Below are 16,403 nucleotides of genomic sequence, written 5' to 3' on the forward strand. Positions count from 1 at the left end.
CTCTTACTTTGTGTCACAAGTCTCTTAAATGAAATGCAGTCACGATCCATGACGTAACCTACTTCGTTATTTCAGGCCCCAGTTCATCCTCACAGTATGACAACAGCTTAATAAATACATTATATGTATTTATGAGAACAATAGACCATAAGCAAGATTCTAATAAACTGATAAAGAACTGAAAAGAGATGTTTATCAGAAAGGATGCAGTGCATGAAACATGCTGTTTAGATGTACAAATCCAATTAAATAACAGTGATCGGAAGTGAAGGCTGATTAATGCTTTTTGACTAATCATTGTAGATAGCAGGATAACCAAAACACACACTCATCTAGAGAAAAGAGAGAATGAACCAGAGTCACACTAGTGCTTTCAATCAATAAATGGAGAGAAAAAAGGTTTTATTTCTTTGTTCTTTGGTAACAATCCAATAAGGTAGATATAGGCTACTGTACAGTAAAACACATACAGTGAGTTTGGTCAAAATCACACTGCCACAATGAAGAAATATTTTAGAATGCTTTTAATTCCAAAGACACGGCACAGTTACACAAACAGAAATGGTTAACAGATAAAAGACTTTCATTTGGATTCTGTCTGTACATTCAACATCAAAATTCAATAGAGGGTGTTTTCTGGAACGAGTGACGTGACGTTTCAAGGTTGACTGGCTCTGGATCAGCACACCTGCGCGATGGGGTCTGGTGCGGCTGAAAATGTGTGTTTTTAAGACATTAACAGATACACTAGTATAGATAAAAATGTTTTTGCAGGTTTAAGTTCACTTATTAATGCTCTAATGCCATTAAACACAAATACCCTGTTGTAGGCCTATATGAAAATGTATATGAGTTTGTGTATTCGTTTTTCTGTATTTTAGTCCTGTGAGATTAATGTGACTCAAAACCCGGTGCACATGTAGGAAACGCATTGAAAAAGAAGCTTTAATATATTTTTCTAATTTGTAAAAATTGAAATACCTGGTTTTTCATTTCTTAGTTGTTTTACACATACTCATCAGATCTTCTTCCATTTCGTGGCTACAGAAAAGAACAAAGAAAAATATTTACTGAGAAGTGTTTTGTTGTTTTTGTTCAAGCAACAAGATAAAATAGTATATTTAAAATGTGAAATAAATCTGTATGTCACAGTCTTGTTTTTAACAAACTAAAACTATGAATAATTATTTTAACTCATAATTAAAATAAAGGTGAAAATAAATATATACAACATTAAGTAAAAAAAAAGAAAAATAAGAAATGTTGCTTTGCCAAATATGTAACTGAAATAGTAAAGTATAAAAAAAACATTAAGCTGAAATAATAATAAATTAAAGCTACATAGAAATAAAAACAATTATATTACTAAAACACACTAATATTAACAAACTAACTAAAATTAAAATGAACAGAACAATTTAGAATCTAAATAATGTAGGATCGGAGGGAACCAAATGTAATAATTTCACACTTTTGTAAAATACATATTGGCTGACCACTAATCAGATTTTTTATTTTTTTCATACAGTAGCAGAGCGATGTAAAGAAGATAATTGCATTCCTTGTTGGGCTGAACAATAAATAAAACTCACAAATATATATAATATATAAAACCCTACCCGATAAAGGAAGAACCCCCTGCTCTGGATCCGTCCAGGCCCTTGAAGGTCATCCTGTGCACAGAAGGAATTGTTCTAGATGTGCTCCAAAGATCACACCACACTTTTTGATGTTGCTTTTGTACACAACTTTGACTAACTCAATCATCAGAGTTCTTCAGATGAATCAAAGCTTTGATGACGGCAGTGTTGTTAGGGGTTAAAAAGCTTTATCTACCCAACAAAATCCATCAGGACCATTTCCCGTGTGAGAGTGAGGCAGTCATCATTTACTCTTGTGCAGTTTTGTCTTTTACCCTTATAGCACAATAACACTTTTAGCGTACAATTACCTCTCAAATGGACAGGAGCAGTTAATCTAAGGTTGAGCCATTTCACATCCTCCACATAAAATTAGATGAACTCAAACTCATGCATGCACATGTCAGCCTCGTGCAGCCATGTATGTGCACAAGCATGGGTTACATAATACAGAAATGAATACTTTAAATACAATGAAAAAAGTAAAAGATAAATATTAAAAAATAGTATTGCATTAGGAATGTTATATTCAGAAATAAATATTACATTTAATCTAGATGTAGTAAATTCAATGTATATGAAATATATACTGTGTACATTAATATATTATATATACAGTACAAATAAATAAAAATGATAGTATTGTATACAACTGTATATATATATATATATTTTATTATTAATAAAAAATTTTGGGGAAGTGATATATTTTGTAATTTTATTCTTCATTAAAATTATCAAAAGTGACACTAAAGACATTTTACAAAAGATTTATTTTAAAATGTTTTTTTTTTCTTTTTTACTTTCTATCCATCCAAAAATACTAAAATGAAATGTATTATGGCTTTCATAAAAATATTAAACAGCACACATTTTTTTTAACACTGACTCATAATAGTAAGAAATGTTTCTTGAGCAGCAGATTGGCATATTTTAATGATTTTTGAAGAATCATGTGGGACTGAAGACTGGAGTAATGAAGCTGAAAATTCAGCTTTGTCACCATAGAAATAAATTACATTTTAAAATTTTAATTGCAATTTATTTTTGATCAAATAATTGAAGCCTTGATGGGAATAAGAGACTTCTTTCAAACACACACGTACACATACACATACAAAGTCTTATCGACTTCAAACTTTTGAATGGTACCGTATGTAATTCAAAAATGAAACAATGAATAATTAATTTGTGAAAAAGACTCGTACGTTAATATCAATATTTCCAGCATCAACCAGAGAAAGATAGAGAGAGGAAGATAGGCTGTCCAGTATGTGGTGTATAAACACATACACACACTGTCTCTTTTAATAATAATTAACACTTAGTACTTTAATAATTAACACTTAACACTTAATTAAATCAACAATTACTGATGGTCAGAAAAGAAGCCCCAGAGCTAAGTCATGATTAGATATTATCAAACCGCATATGGCATTTCATCAAGCAGCAGAGAGACACTTCAGTCACTCTCCATTAAAAACCTGTCTAAAGTTATTCTGTGTTTTTATCAACTATTTATGCAATTACCACAGCAACTGTAAGGTTTTGTTTTTTCCCTTGAAATATAAGTTTTAAATACACAAAACTACATACAGTTGCTTTAATATTTAACAGTACTGGACTCTATTTAAAACCAAGACGAGGGAAGACTCATTAAATATCATGAGTATAATTCTAATTCAAAAATGTATGCACTAATCATTAAGAGAATTAGGGGACAAAAGATGAATTATTTCTTATGTTTAGTACAGCTAAATGTCCTAAAATTACTTCTGAATATAAATCCTCCAGTACTGTCCTTACAGTATTTATTTTCTTGGCACTTACCTAAACTAAATTGCTTTTGCAGCGTGTCATACTCACAGTGCTAATGAAGGTAAGCATGCATGATACATACATTTAATTTCATTCTCCTGCTTCTTCTTCTGGCAAGATGGGGTATGAGCTCCAGAAGAGGGTGCAACACAGTAGACTGACACATACACATATATAGAGAGATATCATGAAGACAGACATGGAGAGATATGAAAACCATGAACATCTGTTCCTGGGGATTGGCCAGGGGTCGCAGAGAGGATTCATTTAGTACTTTTCCTCACACTTATCTGTCCTCAGTGCGACTCAGTGTTCATTTTGCACACACAGTGCATTGATGCTCAGTATAACGCAATCACATGCAGGCCATGCCAGAGCACATGGCAACATACAGTATGCGGTGGGATGTTACAAATATGCAGTACATTTGACTGCATATTTAAAATGTATCACAAACCTGGTATAAAAATATTTTAAACTGTAAAATTAATTAAGAAATGTCCGTATGATACAAGTTTAAAGATGAAATGTGGTGAATATGCAAGGAATGGATAGTTTGGAAGGAGAAGACACTGAAAAGTTTCTCTGACGGCATCAACACAAAATAATTAAATATGGACAAATTTACTTTAAGATTAATTTAGCTTCTCTTGTGGTTTGAGTCACTGCCCAAATTCCCAAATTTGCCCAAAATGTTGATAAAAAAAACAAAATCAAATATTTCAAGGAAAAATCTTTTCATCTTTTAAATATTTTTAGGAAAAAAAGTAATGCACAATATCAGTTTAATTATCTTCTTTTTCATAAGTGTGGATGCAGTCAAGGAGGAATCATAGGATATCAGAGGTTACATGCATGCAATGGGAACTAAAGAGTAAATAGTTTTATGTAGTAGAATGATAATAATTATCAAAAAAATCATCTAAATACTAAAGAATCATTGAGTGGTCTGCTATTTATTCCTCAAGCTACACTTGATCTCCGAATGATTAGACTTAGTGGAAACATTAAGCTAATGTTTTCAAGTAAAATGAGACAATAAAAATATAATAATTTCAAGTAAAGTTTATTTTTTGCATTATCCCTTAATATAACCAGTTTCCTGGGAATGTGGCTATACTGTATATTGCATTTTGATTTTCCATAACTTTGGCCCAGAAGCGAACTGTGCAGTGGCCTAAAATACAGTTTATTTCATTTACCTCCTTCACTTTATTTAATGAGTATTTAAGAGTTTTATATCCCTAATTACAATACACAGTTGAGTGTGTTATTGGAGACAGTGCAGCGTAGCAACAGTGTTAAAAGCAACAGACACTAAACAACCCGTGAGGAAACCTACCGTCCCATCTGACAATCCTGCACCATTCGGTTTAGTGTAATGAAATAAAAACTACACACACATGTACAGACACACAAATGCAAAACCAAACACACAAACAGAAGTTACACAAACACCACAAATAAATACAGACAAAAACATGAAAAAACATAATAACCATAATCCATAAAAAGATCCATATACAAAAACAATTACATGAATAGAACATATATGAATAGACAAAGATAAAAGGATGCTGATGTTATGATGTCTTTGAATTGTCATTGCACTGAATGTGCTTGAAGACACAACCTCAAATTAAGACTGCTAATGTCTCATACTCACTCTTTTTCTGGTCTCTCGAGCTGTGATCTCCTGCATGTACAAAAAACAATAGATAAAGCATCGAAGCAAATTGTCTTTTCGTTATTCTATACATTAATACACTGATAAGTTCACCCAGACAAAATTATTATTTTTTATTTTGTTTTTCATATTTTATGCTGTGATTTGGGGGGTCTGTGGAATGGATTGAAACATGGTGAAATTAGTTGAGGCTGTTACACACTGACTCTTAACTCAAAGCACAATCAAATTACCACAACTATTTAATAAACAAATATGTAAAGGTTGGCGGTGATGTGTAGAATGTTTGGTAAATCTTTTGCACATGCTTATTGCATGTGAGCATGAATAATATTCACCTTCGATTTTTGCAGTGATCCCAGCATTCGGAAACACAGGTCCTCCAGGACATCAGATGTCTGGCAAAGGTTAAAAGAAACATAAATGGATTAAGGACAGTTTAAGTCTTAAAATCCTAATTCAGTGTCTTTTTTTATGCTTGTAAACCTGTCATTATCCTATATTATTACCTAATTTTGCCAAGTTGTATTCTTTCAATTAGCACAGGTTTTGTATATCTTCTTGGAACTGATTAGCTGTAGGCCTCATTGATCTGAGTGTATGCACCTCAGTTTTTGAGTGAAAAAAAAACATTATTTGTGGATCAGCTTTTCTGTAGCACTGCTTAATAGCTTCATACAGTATATGATTAACAAAATAATTTTATAATAAACTAATTTTGCAACATAAACACTGTTATTGAACTGAAATGAATCAACATGGAACTCACTTGAGCTGAACAACACTACAGTCTTCATTTGCTCTTTTTATTGCCAAACGTAACTTGTTTTATGAATATTGAACTTTAATAATTGAACTAAACTGACTGTAACTGAATGAAGTCAATATTTTCTTGCAACAGCTGCTTTACAGCAGAATTTGTCTTATTTGGTGAGGTTCATCACTGATTCTGTTATATACAGCACTTTAAAAATAAAGGTAACTTGGCTTGGATAATTTTGGCAATGTTCACTTCAGATCAATTCCAAAGAGAAATACAAAACCTGTTCCAACTGAAAGAAAACAAGTTGACACAAAGATTGACTTAACTAAAATCTTCGGAAAAAGGTAATCACCTCCATGTCAAAATGTCCAGAACACAATATAAGTGTTAAACATTTGCGGCTGAGCCGAATGAGTCAGGTGCATTGTACTGAAATTGCTAACAGTGTTCATTTATTTTAAAGGAATTCCTATAGAAACATTTAAGAGCATAATTCACTGTTTATCTGGGATTCACAGCACAGTTAAGTGACTGTTAGCACAAGAGTTATGTACCATAATTCACTCTCAGTTTGCTTTCTCAAAAACACACATAATTTAGTATCTGTATTGCAAATGGCAACGATTCTGCATTACTCACTCTAAAGGAAGAGTCTGCAGAGAGGTAGAATGAGCACAAATCAGTTATCTACATCAAAAGACAGAAATGCAGTTGTAATTTTGGGGCTTATATAAATGAAGATTCAAAGAACAAATACAAAGTGCAAACTCAAAATGCATCACATATCATTTACATGTTGCTTTGTTCATTTAAGCCCATGGCCATAAACATGCATTAAACTATGGTTTCATATCCCAGCCTCTAGATCGCCGGGTTTAGCAGTTAGCATACGTAAACAAAGAAGTAATCATCACCTTAGAGGGTGAAGTTAAAAGGCATTATGGGATGATTCATTTAAAATTAACTTTTGTCTCTGAGGAAATGTGTATATTAATGAATGTTGGGAGTTAATATGGTTAAAATGAAAGAACGCATAAGTACATTTATTGACAGTAAATCATACACACCTGGGTTAGTAACTGCTCATGCTCTATTGAAGATGGATTCAAGAGCACTGGAGCACCTGCAATTCATGCAGAAATCATTATTACATAAATTCCATTAATAATATTTAGTGTTACAAGTACAATTAAGTTTAATAACATGAATTTTGCATGGGATATGATCAAGATAAACAATTAAATCAAGGTATTTTGTCTACAAGCATTCTCTAGTTTTAGGCACTTTTAATAATTACAAAGTCTCCACTGGTCATAATTATTTGGTAACTATCAAATCTTATTATGACTTCTGTATCATTTCTAAAGCTGTTTTCATTGTCATGAGGTTTCTTTGCAACTGCATCACAAAACTGCCAGTGAAATCAATCTAGAAGCCTTAACAGCTGTTATCCTTGTGAGGATAAGCTGTACAGGTATGAAATTAATTACCCCTGCATATCAATTTTCATGTTTTGGTGATTTTTACCTCTTCCCTCAAAGGAATAAGATCCAATTTAACTGAGTTTGTTTATAGATCAACACTCTCAGAAAAAAAGGTTCAAAGGTTGCCACTGGGGCTGTACCTTTTTAAAAGGCAATATTGGTACCTTAAAGATACATATTAGTATCTAAAAGCTACAAAAGTGTACCTTTTGAAAAGGTACCACCTCAGTGACAGCTTTTGTGCCTTTTTTTCTGAGAGTGTATATGGGTCTCTCAATCAGGCTTTCCTTTTTGAACCATTATTGTCAAAAAGGTGTTTTCTGTGAATGATTTGTGGGACACATTTAAGACCTAGAATAAGTGAGATCACTAGTCAAAAACAACCACAAAACAACTTGTCAAAAAAAATAAAAATAAAAATAAACCATTACTAAAGTCACTACTCTAAAATGAAAAAAAACAGTCTAATCTGATGTTATTGTAAACTTGTCTCTTCATGTCCCCCTGGGTCTCTTATGACATTCTACAATCAGTCATTATAGTATAATTCTGTATATTAATAAATGGCATTTAACTCTTGGCATTTATACATGCCAAAAACTTCTGCCATTTCTTACACTGTCATTATATTATTCAAATTATTGTGACATCACTGCTGTCAAAATTGTCTCCGCTGTACAATAATACTTTTTTTTTCTCAGTGACATCATAATTAGAAGTTACGTGACTGAATCTAATTTGGTAATATAGCTCTAGGTGTATTGAGTGAATTCTTTTTTGCAATATTGCAGATGATCAAGCAGATGATCATTTTAATCCTTGTGGTGTTTATATGATTATAATTCACAAAAGGAATCATATGCATAACACTCTTTACCCTAGACTGATTACGCAGGTTTATGGGAAAACATCCCACAGTTTTCATTGTACTAATTAGTTCAGCCTATAACAAGGCACTATGACAGAATTCACTGCCCTGTACAGTAGCTCTTAGTTAATGCATCACAATGACGTGCTTATTATATACTGACACACTATTGCAGCACATTTTGAACCACAGGCAAGAAATCTAAGCCTTCAATAAAGATCACAATTATTTTCAAACATGAAATATATGCATATCATATATTGCATGTTACAAGCTTAAGTTTTTTATGCAATGTGGGAATTCAGTACTCAGTGATATATTAAGTAAATTTTATTGTGTAAATACTGTTGTCAGTCTAAGACAACGTAAAGGCAGAAGTTGCAGTGGTGGAGAGCAACAGTTGTTTTTTGTTTGTTTGTTTGTTTTTAACGTTTCAGTATTTATGTATTCCATCCATTTAATTTGTCACAATAAAGACTAATTTCTACTAAATTTTTATATATTGTTCACATTTTATATTTGTGAGTAATATATGTGAGAAAAAAGAATAAAATATATATACATAAAACAAAAACAGCATTTTAACAGATAAACTTGATTTTAAATATTTTATTTATATTATTATTTATTTTTTATTATCATTATGTTGCCGTTTAGAACAAATACATAAAAAAGAATAATAATCAGATTTCTCATTAGAGAGTAAGTAATAGGCCACCAAACTTCAGCTAAGTTCCTGTGACATTACTCGAGTAAAAGGAGAGATGTATGCATGACTTACTTGTGGTGATGGGTATGCAGGAGATGAGGAGCACCCCGAGCATCAGGGCTGAGTTGTGCGCTCGGCTCATCGCGCGCTGAGCTGCTCCGCGTTCACACTGACTGCTGCTCCTCATGCTCTCGTGCGCGTCAGTCCGTCAGTTCGCGCAGCTTCGACTGGTGCTTTGCTTTCTCAGTGTGACTTACAGTCTAACATTATGAACTCTCGCAGTCACACACCCTCTTCGTTAATTGACCTGCGACGTACATCACGTTGTATCAGCCCCGGCACGTGAGTAACACAAATGATGATGTGAAATGAGTGGACAACTTCCACATATGGTCAAAGCTATGAGTAATAAAACTAAAATCTGTCATCTTCAGCCAGACATTTTTTACAAACAGGATTGTTTTACTGTAAAATACATGCTTTTAAAGAATACTTGTGACAAAACCTTTGCTGAGATATGAATATTTATAGGTTTTATATTTTAATATTTTAAATATTTTATCAATATTTTTAAATATGCATACGGTAATACCTCTGGTTGACAACAGACATTACAAGATAAATACGATAGTTCAAAGCAAAATAAGATTTTTCTGGTTTCTTTAACCGTCTTTTTTGAGCAAACCAAAGAGGATAAATAAATGTAAATGTAAATCCTCTAAGTGAGTCAGACTAAGATGTTCATTCACACATATTTATCTAGTACAAAATAATAAAAGGCATTTATCATTCCTGGAAAGAACTGGACTCACATGCCAGTAATTATACTTTCGATCCATTTTCCTCTGGATTTTGCATATCTCTGGAATATCTACTAAACCACAAGGGATATAAACTTGATTTAGAGCCCATTATGCCACACAATTTTCAGAAAATGAATTTTTTAAATATTTCTTTCAAATGTATTCCCCTGGGAATCCATGCTTACTAACTCCTGGTGTTCAAACAGGGAACCTTATACTATTGTTTGTCATTTAAAATGGATCACTAAAGAGATGCCCGAGAGAGGACAAAACTTTACATTAATAAATCATGTTCTTTGGACCTTTTTTTTTTTTGCAAATATCCCTTGTTGTGTAGCCAGAGGAAGCCATATAGCCGCTTAATCACTGTGTATGTATATCTGACAACAGAAATAACAATTTGCTTAATTAAAGAAAAAAAAAATAATGAAAATTATACATTAAAAGTTCATAAAACACAAATGCAATTTGATAACTACAATTTCCTTGCTTTAGCAAACTGCAGTCTACCTTGTGAAACTGTACCTTGTGTACCGTCAGCTGAGACGTGTTGATGCAACGCAACATAACAGCATCAGCACCACCGAGAACTAATGGATCTGAACTAAATTTACAGGTCACGAAACATGACTTGAAACCGTGGGATTAAGTCTAAAATACACATTCAAACACTGGAAATAATTGAATATTTCTAAAATATATTCTAGTCTACACTAATGCAGTGCATACATAAATATACAGTTACACAGATGCCACTTGTGATTCAAAACCTTTCACACAAAGTATCACTGTATGAATTTGACAGATATGAGCTACAAGTAATAACATTAAAATTCCATATGAATGCTGTTTGTGGAAGACAAACATGCATATCATATATTGCATGTTACAAGCTTAAGTTTTTTATGCAATGTGGGAATTCAGTACTCAGTGATATATTAAGTACATTTTATTGTGTAAATACTGGCAACAGGGAGTGCTTATATATCACATTATTGAAATAAATAGTAGAGATTTACAATAACTTTCATTGAATTTCCAATTAAATGAAAAGGTGTTGGAGTGTCACGGAAAAATAAAAAGCCTAAATTCAGCCTTTCATAATCAGCTTTGTCTTGTTTTGGGGGTGTGGAATGAGCTCCCTTGAGTGGGATCTAGATACAGATTATATGATTGCATCAGTGTCTGTTTAATATCAACTCATTATAAAAATGTCAACCATCTTGGTGTCATGGACTCTAGAGTAAGATTCTCAGAATTACGATATGGCCTCATATTTCCGGGCATATTCTGAATGTGTGTGTGTGTATGTGTAGGATTATTTATATTCATATCTGTTTGATTCAAAACATGCTAACAAAACAGGTATCTCAGTGTGTCTATACCTAAAATGAAGCGTGTGGTTGTGTATGAGTAGGTGGAGGTGTGCTTGAGTTTGTGTGTCTGTCGCCACACAACACGACGCACATGGGAGAGCAAGATTTGATACACAGTTAAGCATAGCACCACTGGGAAATATCGGCTAAATATCAAAGTGAATAAATAATCAGTGAATATCCTTTACAAGAGGGTTATTGCTGGAGATTTGGAGGATTGGGACTGGATGACTGAGTAGCTTCATCAGGACTGAAATAAATACAACGAGAGCTTTCTCACAGGTCAAAAAAATAATTTATTTTGCATGAGGGACCGTAAAGGAATGAGGTAGGAATGAAATTAAGAGGATTAATCAAAAAAGAGCACAAAGAAAACCACACTGCAGTCAAAACAGACAGGTGAGATGGAAACACATATAATGCACATTAACAGAATTAATGTGATTCATCCTATAGTGATTGAGTAACATTATAAACGATAGCTGCTTATTATGTTTTATTATGTAGGATGTAGAAAAGCAATTTAATAGTGATTTTAGGACACTAACAATATTAGCAATGATGTTAAAATGTAATTAAAAACAAATTTCTTTATTTTTTATTTAGACTTTTGTCACTTTTTCTGGTGAAATTTTCACGGTTTTGTAAAAAAAAAAACTGAATGGACTTTTTGCCTTATTATCAAATACTTTTGATTTCAGAATAAATTCATGCATGACAAATCTGCTTATATGTGGAGTCTAATATGAATCAACTAACAAAACATACTTGCAAGTGTACTTTTAAAGGGGTCATATGACCTTGCTAAAAAGAACAGTATGTTGTGTATTTGATGTAATGCAATGTGTTTACGTGGTTTAAGGTAAAAAAAACACATTATTTTCCACATACATAATTGTTTCTCCTCTATGCCACATCAATTTTTAAAAAGCTCATTGGTCTGAAAAGCGAGTTGTGCTCTGATTGGCCAGCTATCCAGTGCATTGTGATTGGCAGAATTCCTCAAGCTTGTGATGGAAATGTTACGCCCCTTACCAGGTTCAGGAAACTTTCCTACATAAACTGCGCTGTACAAACTCGAATATTTGGGTTGAACAGTTCTCTTTCATCATCTTGTGTTCGAGATCCACCTATGGGAAGGGCATCCGTACCTGACCTCTGCAGAAGCATCCAATTGCACCAAGTCTGGCTAGACAGACAGAAGCGCGCAGCCAATGCCAGGCAAGGCCCCACCCCTTACCTAAGGGCATATAATGGCTACGACGCTGCTATTCTCCAGTTGACATTTGCTTCTCGCGATCTCTGCACTGTCACAGTTCGGTTGGATTGCGCTGCTCACTTTCGTGTCTTCAAGAGGATATATCGCCAGATCAGCCTCCGCCAGATGTGACAGTCGTCTTTTCAGCCTTTTAGCTGTGTTCTGCATTCGGAGCCGCCCGCACTCTCGCCTTTTTCACCTGCTCCTCCTTCCACGGCTGCCCGCCACGGATTTTTTTCCGAGTTCTTCGCTGGTATGTCACTGTCTAAACCTTCCGCTTCCCCCGGGGTTAACAGCCTATCACGGGCCTGCCCAGCCGCGTGTGGTGCGCTTATTGCCGCTAAGGATCTTCACCCTTTCTGTGTGGTTTGTTTGGGCCTTAAACACGCTCAAGAAGCCCTGGAGAATCCGGAAAATTGCAGCCATTGCCTTATGCTGCCCAAGAAGCTGTTACGACGCTGTCTTAAATTTGCAGCGACCCAGTGCTCCGAGCTTGGCCTTTCTGACTCGGACGGGGGACATGGTGACGATGTCACGCTACCGGGGGACTCCCGGGGCGCCGCCTCACTTATTTGGGCTGACCAGCCCAATCCCGCATTCCCCGAAGAGGACATCTTCGCGGACAACCTCACGCTCGTCGACGAACCGGCCGGTTCCGGTGATGAGGATGATGGGGCCCTATTTGAGATCTCAGAGGACGAGGAGGCCATCCCGCCCTCTGGCGTTCCCCAGGCTAGCGTCCATGCAGCCCTGCCTCAGTCCATCCTCCTGGAGGTTTGTGAGCGAGCGGCCGCTCGCCTCAACATTGAGTAGCCAGCTCCGCAGAGTGCCACCGACCAGGAGAGGGATATCTATGACAGGAAAGTGTTGGGACCTCCTCCTGGTCCGGGGAAACAACTCTTCCCCGTCCTTCCAGTGTGTGCTAAGCACATGAGGCACAATTGGAGCGACCCGCTCGACTTCAAACACGGTCTCACAGGCCTTGAAGTGAAGGATATGGCAGCTCATGGTATGGGTGACCCCCCCGCTATCGAGCCTTCCATCGCCAGGCACCTTAACCCCGCTCAGGACGGGCTGCTCGCTCCCCCTAAGCCGGTCTTGCCCAACAAAATGGACCGTTTTTCTGCCTCAGTTCACCAGGCCGCATACAAGTCCTCGGCCTTGGCTGTTAGGGCCCTGAACATCTCTTCCCTCCTCTCCGCTTACCAGGCGGAGATTTTGGACGAACTAGGGCAACAGCTGGAAAAGGGAACTCCTTCCCTACCCTTGTGGAAGGAGATACTTACCGTGAACGACCTCGTTCTCCGTAACACTCGGCAGGCCGTCCAAGCCTGCGGGCGCTCTATGGCGCTTTCAGTGGTGGGAGAGCGCGCGCTCTGGCTTAACCTGTCGGCCCTTCCTGACAGTGAGAAGCGGCGCATCGCGGGCGCGTCGGTAGAGCCCGGCCGGGCTCTATTCGGCCCCGCCGTCGCATTGATGCAACAACGGTGTGACAACAAAAAGAAGGAGGATGAGGCCTTCAAGCTATGCCTCCCTAGGAAGGCGGCCCCTCGCCAGGCACCCCCTGCGCGTTTGCCTAACACATCTGCCATGGGACGACATTTCCACCAGAGCAAGGAATGGCCCCGCAACAAACCCCCTACACAGCAGAATAACCCACCGCCTCCTAAGTACTGGGGAAAATCGACTCCCGCCGCAACCGCGGCTGGAAGACCATCTAACCCTGCCCCCACCGACTCGAAGCGTAAGCGGCCTGCCTGATGTCCGGCTGATGGGGGCATCGAGTCCACGTTCACGGGCCACGAGCCCTTCGGACTATCTTCCTGTCCCGGAACCCCCGTAAAAGAGACGCAGGGTCGCCCGCGGATGGAGCGGTTCCCCTCCTCTCGAGGCTGCCCAGCCCATGTGTTTTATGAACGTTGTGTGTTCCCCCCTCACGTTCAGGGGGTCTGTTGTGAGAAAAAGTGAAGAAGCAGTGTCACCACACCGCACACACTCTGTTCCCCTCACCCAATTATTAAAGGCTTCAGCCCCAGTGTTTCCCCAACACAAAACACAAAAAAAACAAAAAAAAAAACACATTAAAACAAACGAATCTAATGAATTCGTTTTGGAGAGAGAATCTCTCTCTGCAGAGAGGGTCCATCTCTCTGTGGAGAGAGAAAGTCTGTCTGAACCCCTGCATGTTGCCCCTAGTTCGTCCACTAGATGGCGCCATTGCATCACAAATAACTCAGCTGGGGTTACACAGCTCCGCTGCGGCTCGGGTGGGAACACTCGCGAGTCACGAATGGGCTTGGCAGACTGTTTCGGTTCCCGAGTGGGTGATGCGTACTATAATGCAGGGGTACAGCCTGCAGTTTGCAATGAAACCCCCGCATTTCAACGGCTTTCTCTCTTCACACACAGAAGTGAACGCCTCACACATTCTGAAAGAGGAAATATCCTCTCTCCTAAACAAGGGAGAGATTCAGGTGGTGCCCCCCAGTCTGATGAATCAGGGTTTTTATTCTCGTTATTTCCTGGTTCCAAAGAAGGACGGCTCTCTCCGCCCTATCTTGGACCTTTGTGTGTTGAACAAACATTTAAGGAAATACGATTTCAGAATGTTAACTCATGGCTCGCTTGCCCATGCCAGAATCATTTTCTGCCTCGCCTGCAGGGACATCATGTGCTCGTACGCTGCGACAATACCACAGCAGTGGCTTATATCAACCGTCAGGGCGGCGGCGTGCGCTCAACTTCACGCTCTAGCTTACAAGCTTTTGGTGTGGAGCAGACGGGTTTTCCTATCGTTACGCGCGACTCATGTTCCGGGCATTCTAAACAGAGGCGCAGATCTTCTATCGAGGGGAAACCCAATCTATAGTGGATATGCTATGGATGAGATTCGGACAGGCAACCGTAGATCTATTCGCCTCACGTGAAAACTACCATTGTCCTATGTTCTTCTCGCTAAAGGACGTGGACGCGCCCCTCGGGGTAGATGCACTGGCCCACCCATGTCCCAGAGTGCTGCTGTATGCTTTTCCTCCCCTGTGCCTGATAATTCCCACACTGGCCAGGGTGAGAGAGCAGTGCCTGTCTCTCATTCTGATAGCACCCAGGTGGCCCAAAGCACCATGGCTGGCGGAGATAATCCCTCTGTTATATGCCGAGCCGTTGCACCTCCCCCCCCCCCCCCCCCCCCCCCCCGCACGGACCTTCTGTCTCAAGCGAACGGGGAGATTTATCACCCGCACCCGGACAGGGTGGCTCTTTGGGCCTGGCCCATGAGAGGACGAACCTAAGCGCACTGGGACTTTTGCCGCGTGTGATTGCTATGCAGAATGCCAGGGCCGTTTCTACGTGGTCCCTGTATGGCTGTAAGTGGCAAGTGTTCGAAGGGTGGTGCGATGGGCGTGGTCTCACATCTTATCAGTGCTCAGTTCCTGATATTTTGTGTTTCCTGCAAGACCTATTGGAAAAAGGTAGGCCTTTTCCACAATCAAGGTCTACTTGGCTGCGATTTCGGCCTGTCATGTGGGTTTTGAGGGCTCTACAGTCGGGCAGCATCCTCTAATCCGCAGATTTATGAGGGGTGCCCGCAGCTCCTTGCCAGTCATCAGGAGAACTGTCCCTGAGTGGGACCTCTCCATGGTGCTGGAGGCTCTGTCTCAATACCCTTTTGAGCCTCTGGGATGTATTTCCTTAAAGCTTCTGTCCTTCAAGACAGCTTTGCTCTTGGCCTTGGCATCAGCTAAACGTGTCAGCTACATGCACTCTCGGTTCATCCCTCGTGCACTAAATTCTCTCTTAGTGGAGATAAGGTTTCCCTTAAGCCTAATCCGGCCTTCATGCCGAAGTACTTCCCTGCGTTTACTTCGGAGGTGTTGTAGCTGTCCGCTTTTCACCCTCCACCTTTTTCCCCCCCAGAGGGTGAGAGGCTAAATGCTCTGTGTCCCATCCGTGCTTTACAGACTTATATGACCAGGACCAGTGCTTTCCGGAAGAGCGA

General features: G+C 38.4%; 1 protein-coding gene across 7 annotated transcripts; it reads right to left on the bottom strand.

The window, feature by feature from the left end:
• Positions 1–371: 371 nt before the first annotated feature.
• Positions 372–9,216, bottom strand: LOC132091895 (neuromedin-U-like). 7 transcript variants are annotated; one of them, XM_059497974.1, is made up of 10 exons: positions 9,042–9,216; positions 6,976–7,031; positions 6,548–6,595; positions 5,484–5,543; positions 5,125–5,154; positions 4,801–4,851; positions 3,541–3,615; positions 1,620–1,673; positions 982–1,041; positions 372–711 (listed from the first exon to the last, which is right to left on the bottom strand). In XM_059497974.1, exons 1-9 carry the CDS (start codon positions 9,154–9,156, stop codon positions 1,006–1,008), a joined length of 525 nt encoding a protein of 174 aa, XP_059353957.1. In that variant the 5' UTR covers positions 9,157–9,216; the 3' UTR covers positions 372–711; positions 982–1,005. The 7 variants fall into 7 exon arrangements, with proteins under 7 accessions (XP_059353957.1, XP_059353958.1, XP_059353959.1 ...); XM_059497975.1 differs by lacking the exon at positions 6,548–6,595; XM_059497976.1 differs by lacking the exon at positions 4,801–4,851.
• Between the last annotated feature and the right edge of the window lie 7,187 nt (positions 9,217–16,403).

Source organism: Carassius carassius, chromosome 18, assembly GCF_963082965.1.
Source record: "Carassius carassius chromosome 18, fCarCar2.1, whole genome shotgun sequence".
Taxonomy (NCBI): domain Eukaryota; kingdom Metazoa; phylum Chordata; class Actinopteri; order Cypriniformes; family Cyprinidae; genus Carassius; species Carassius carassius.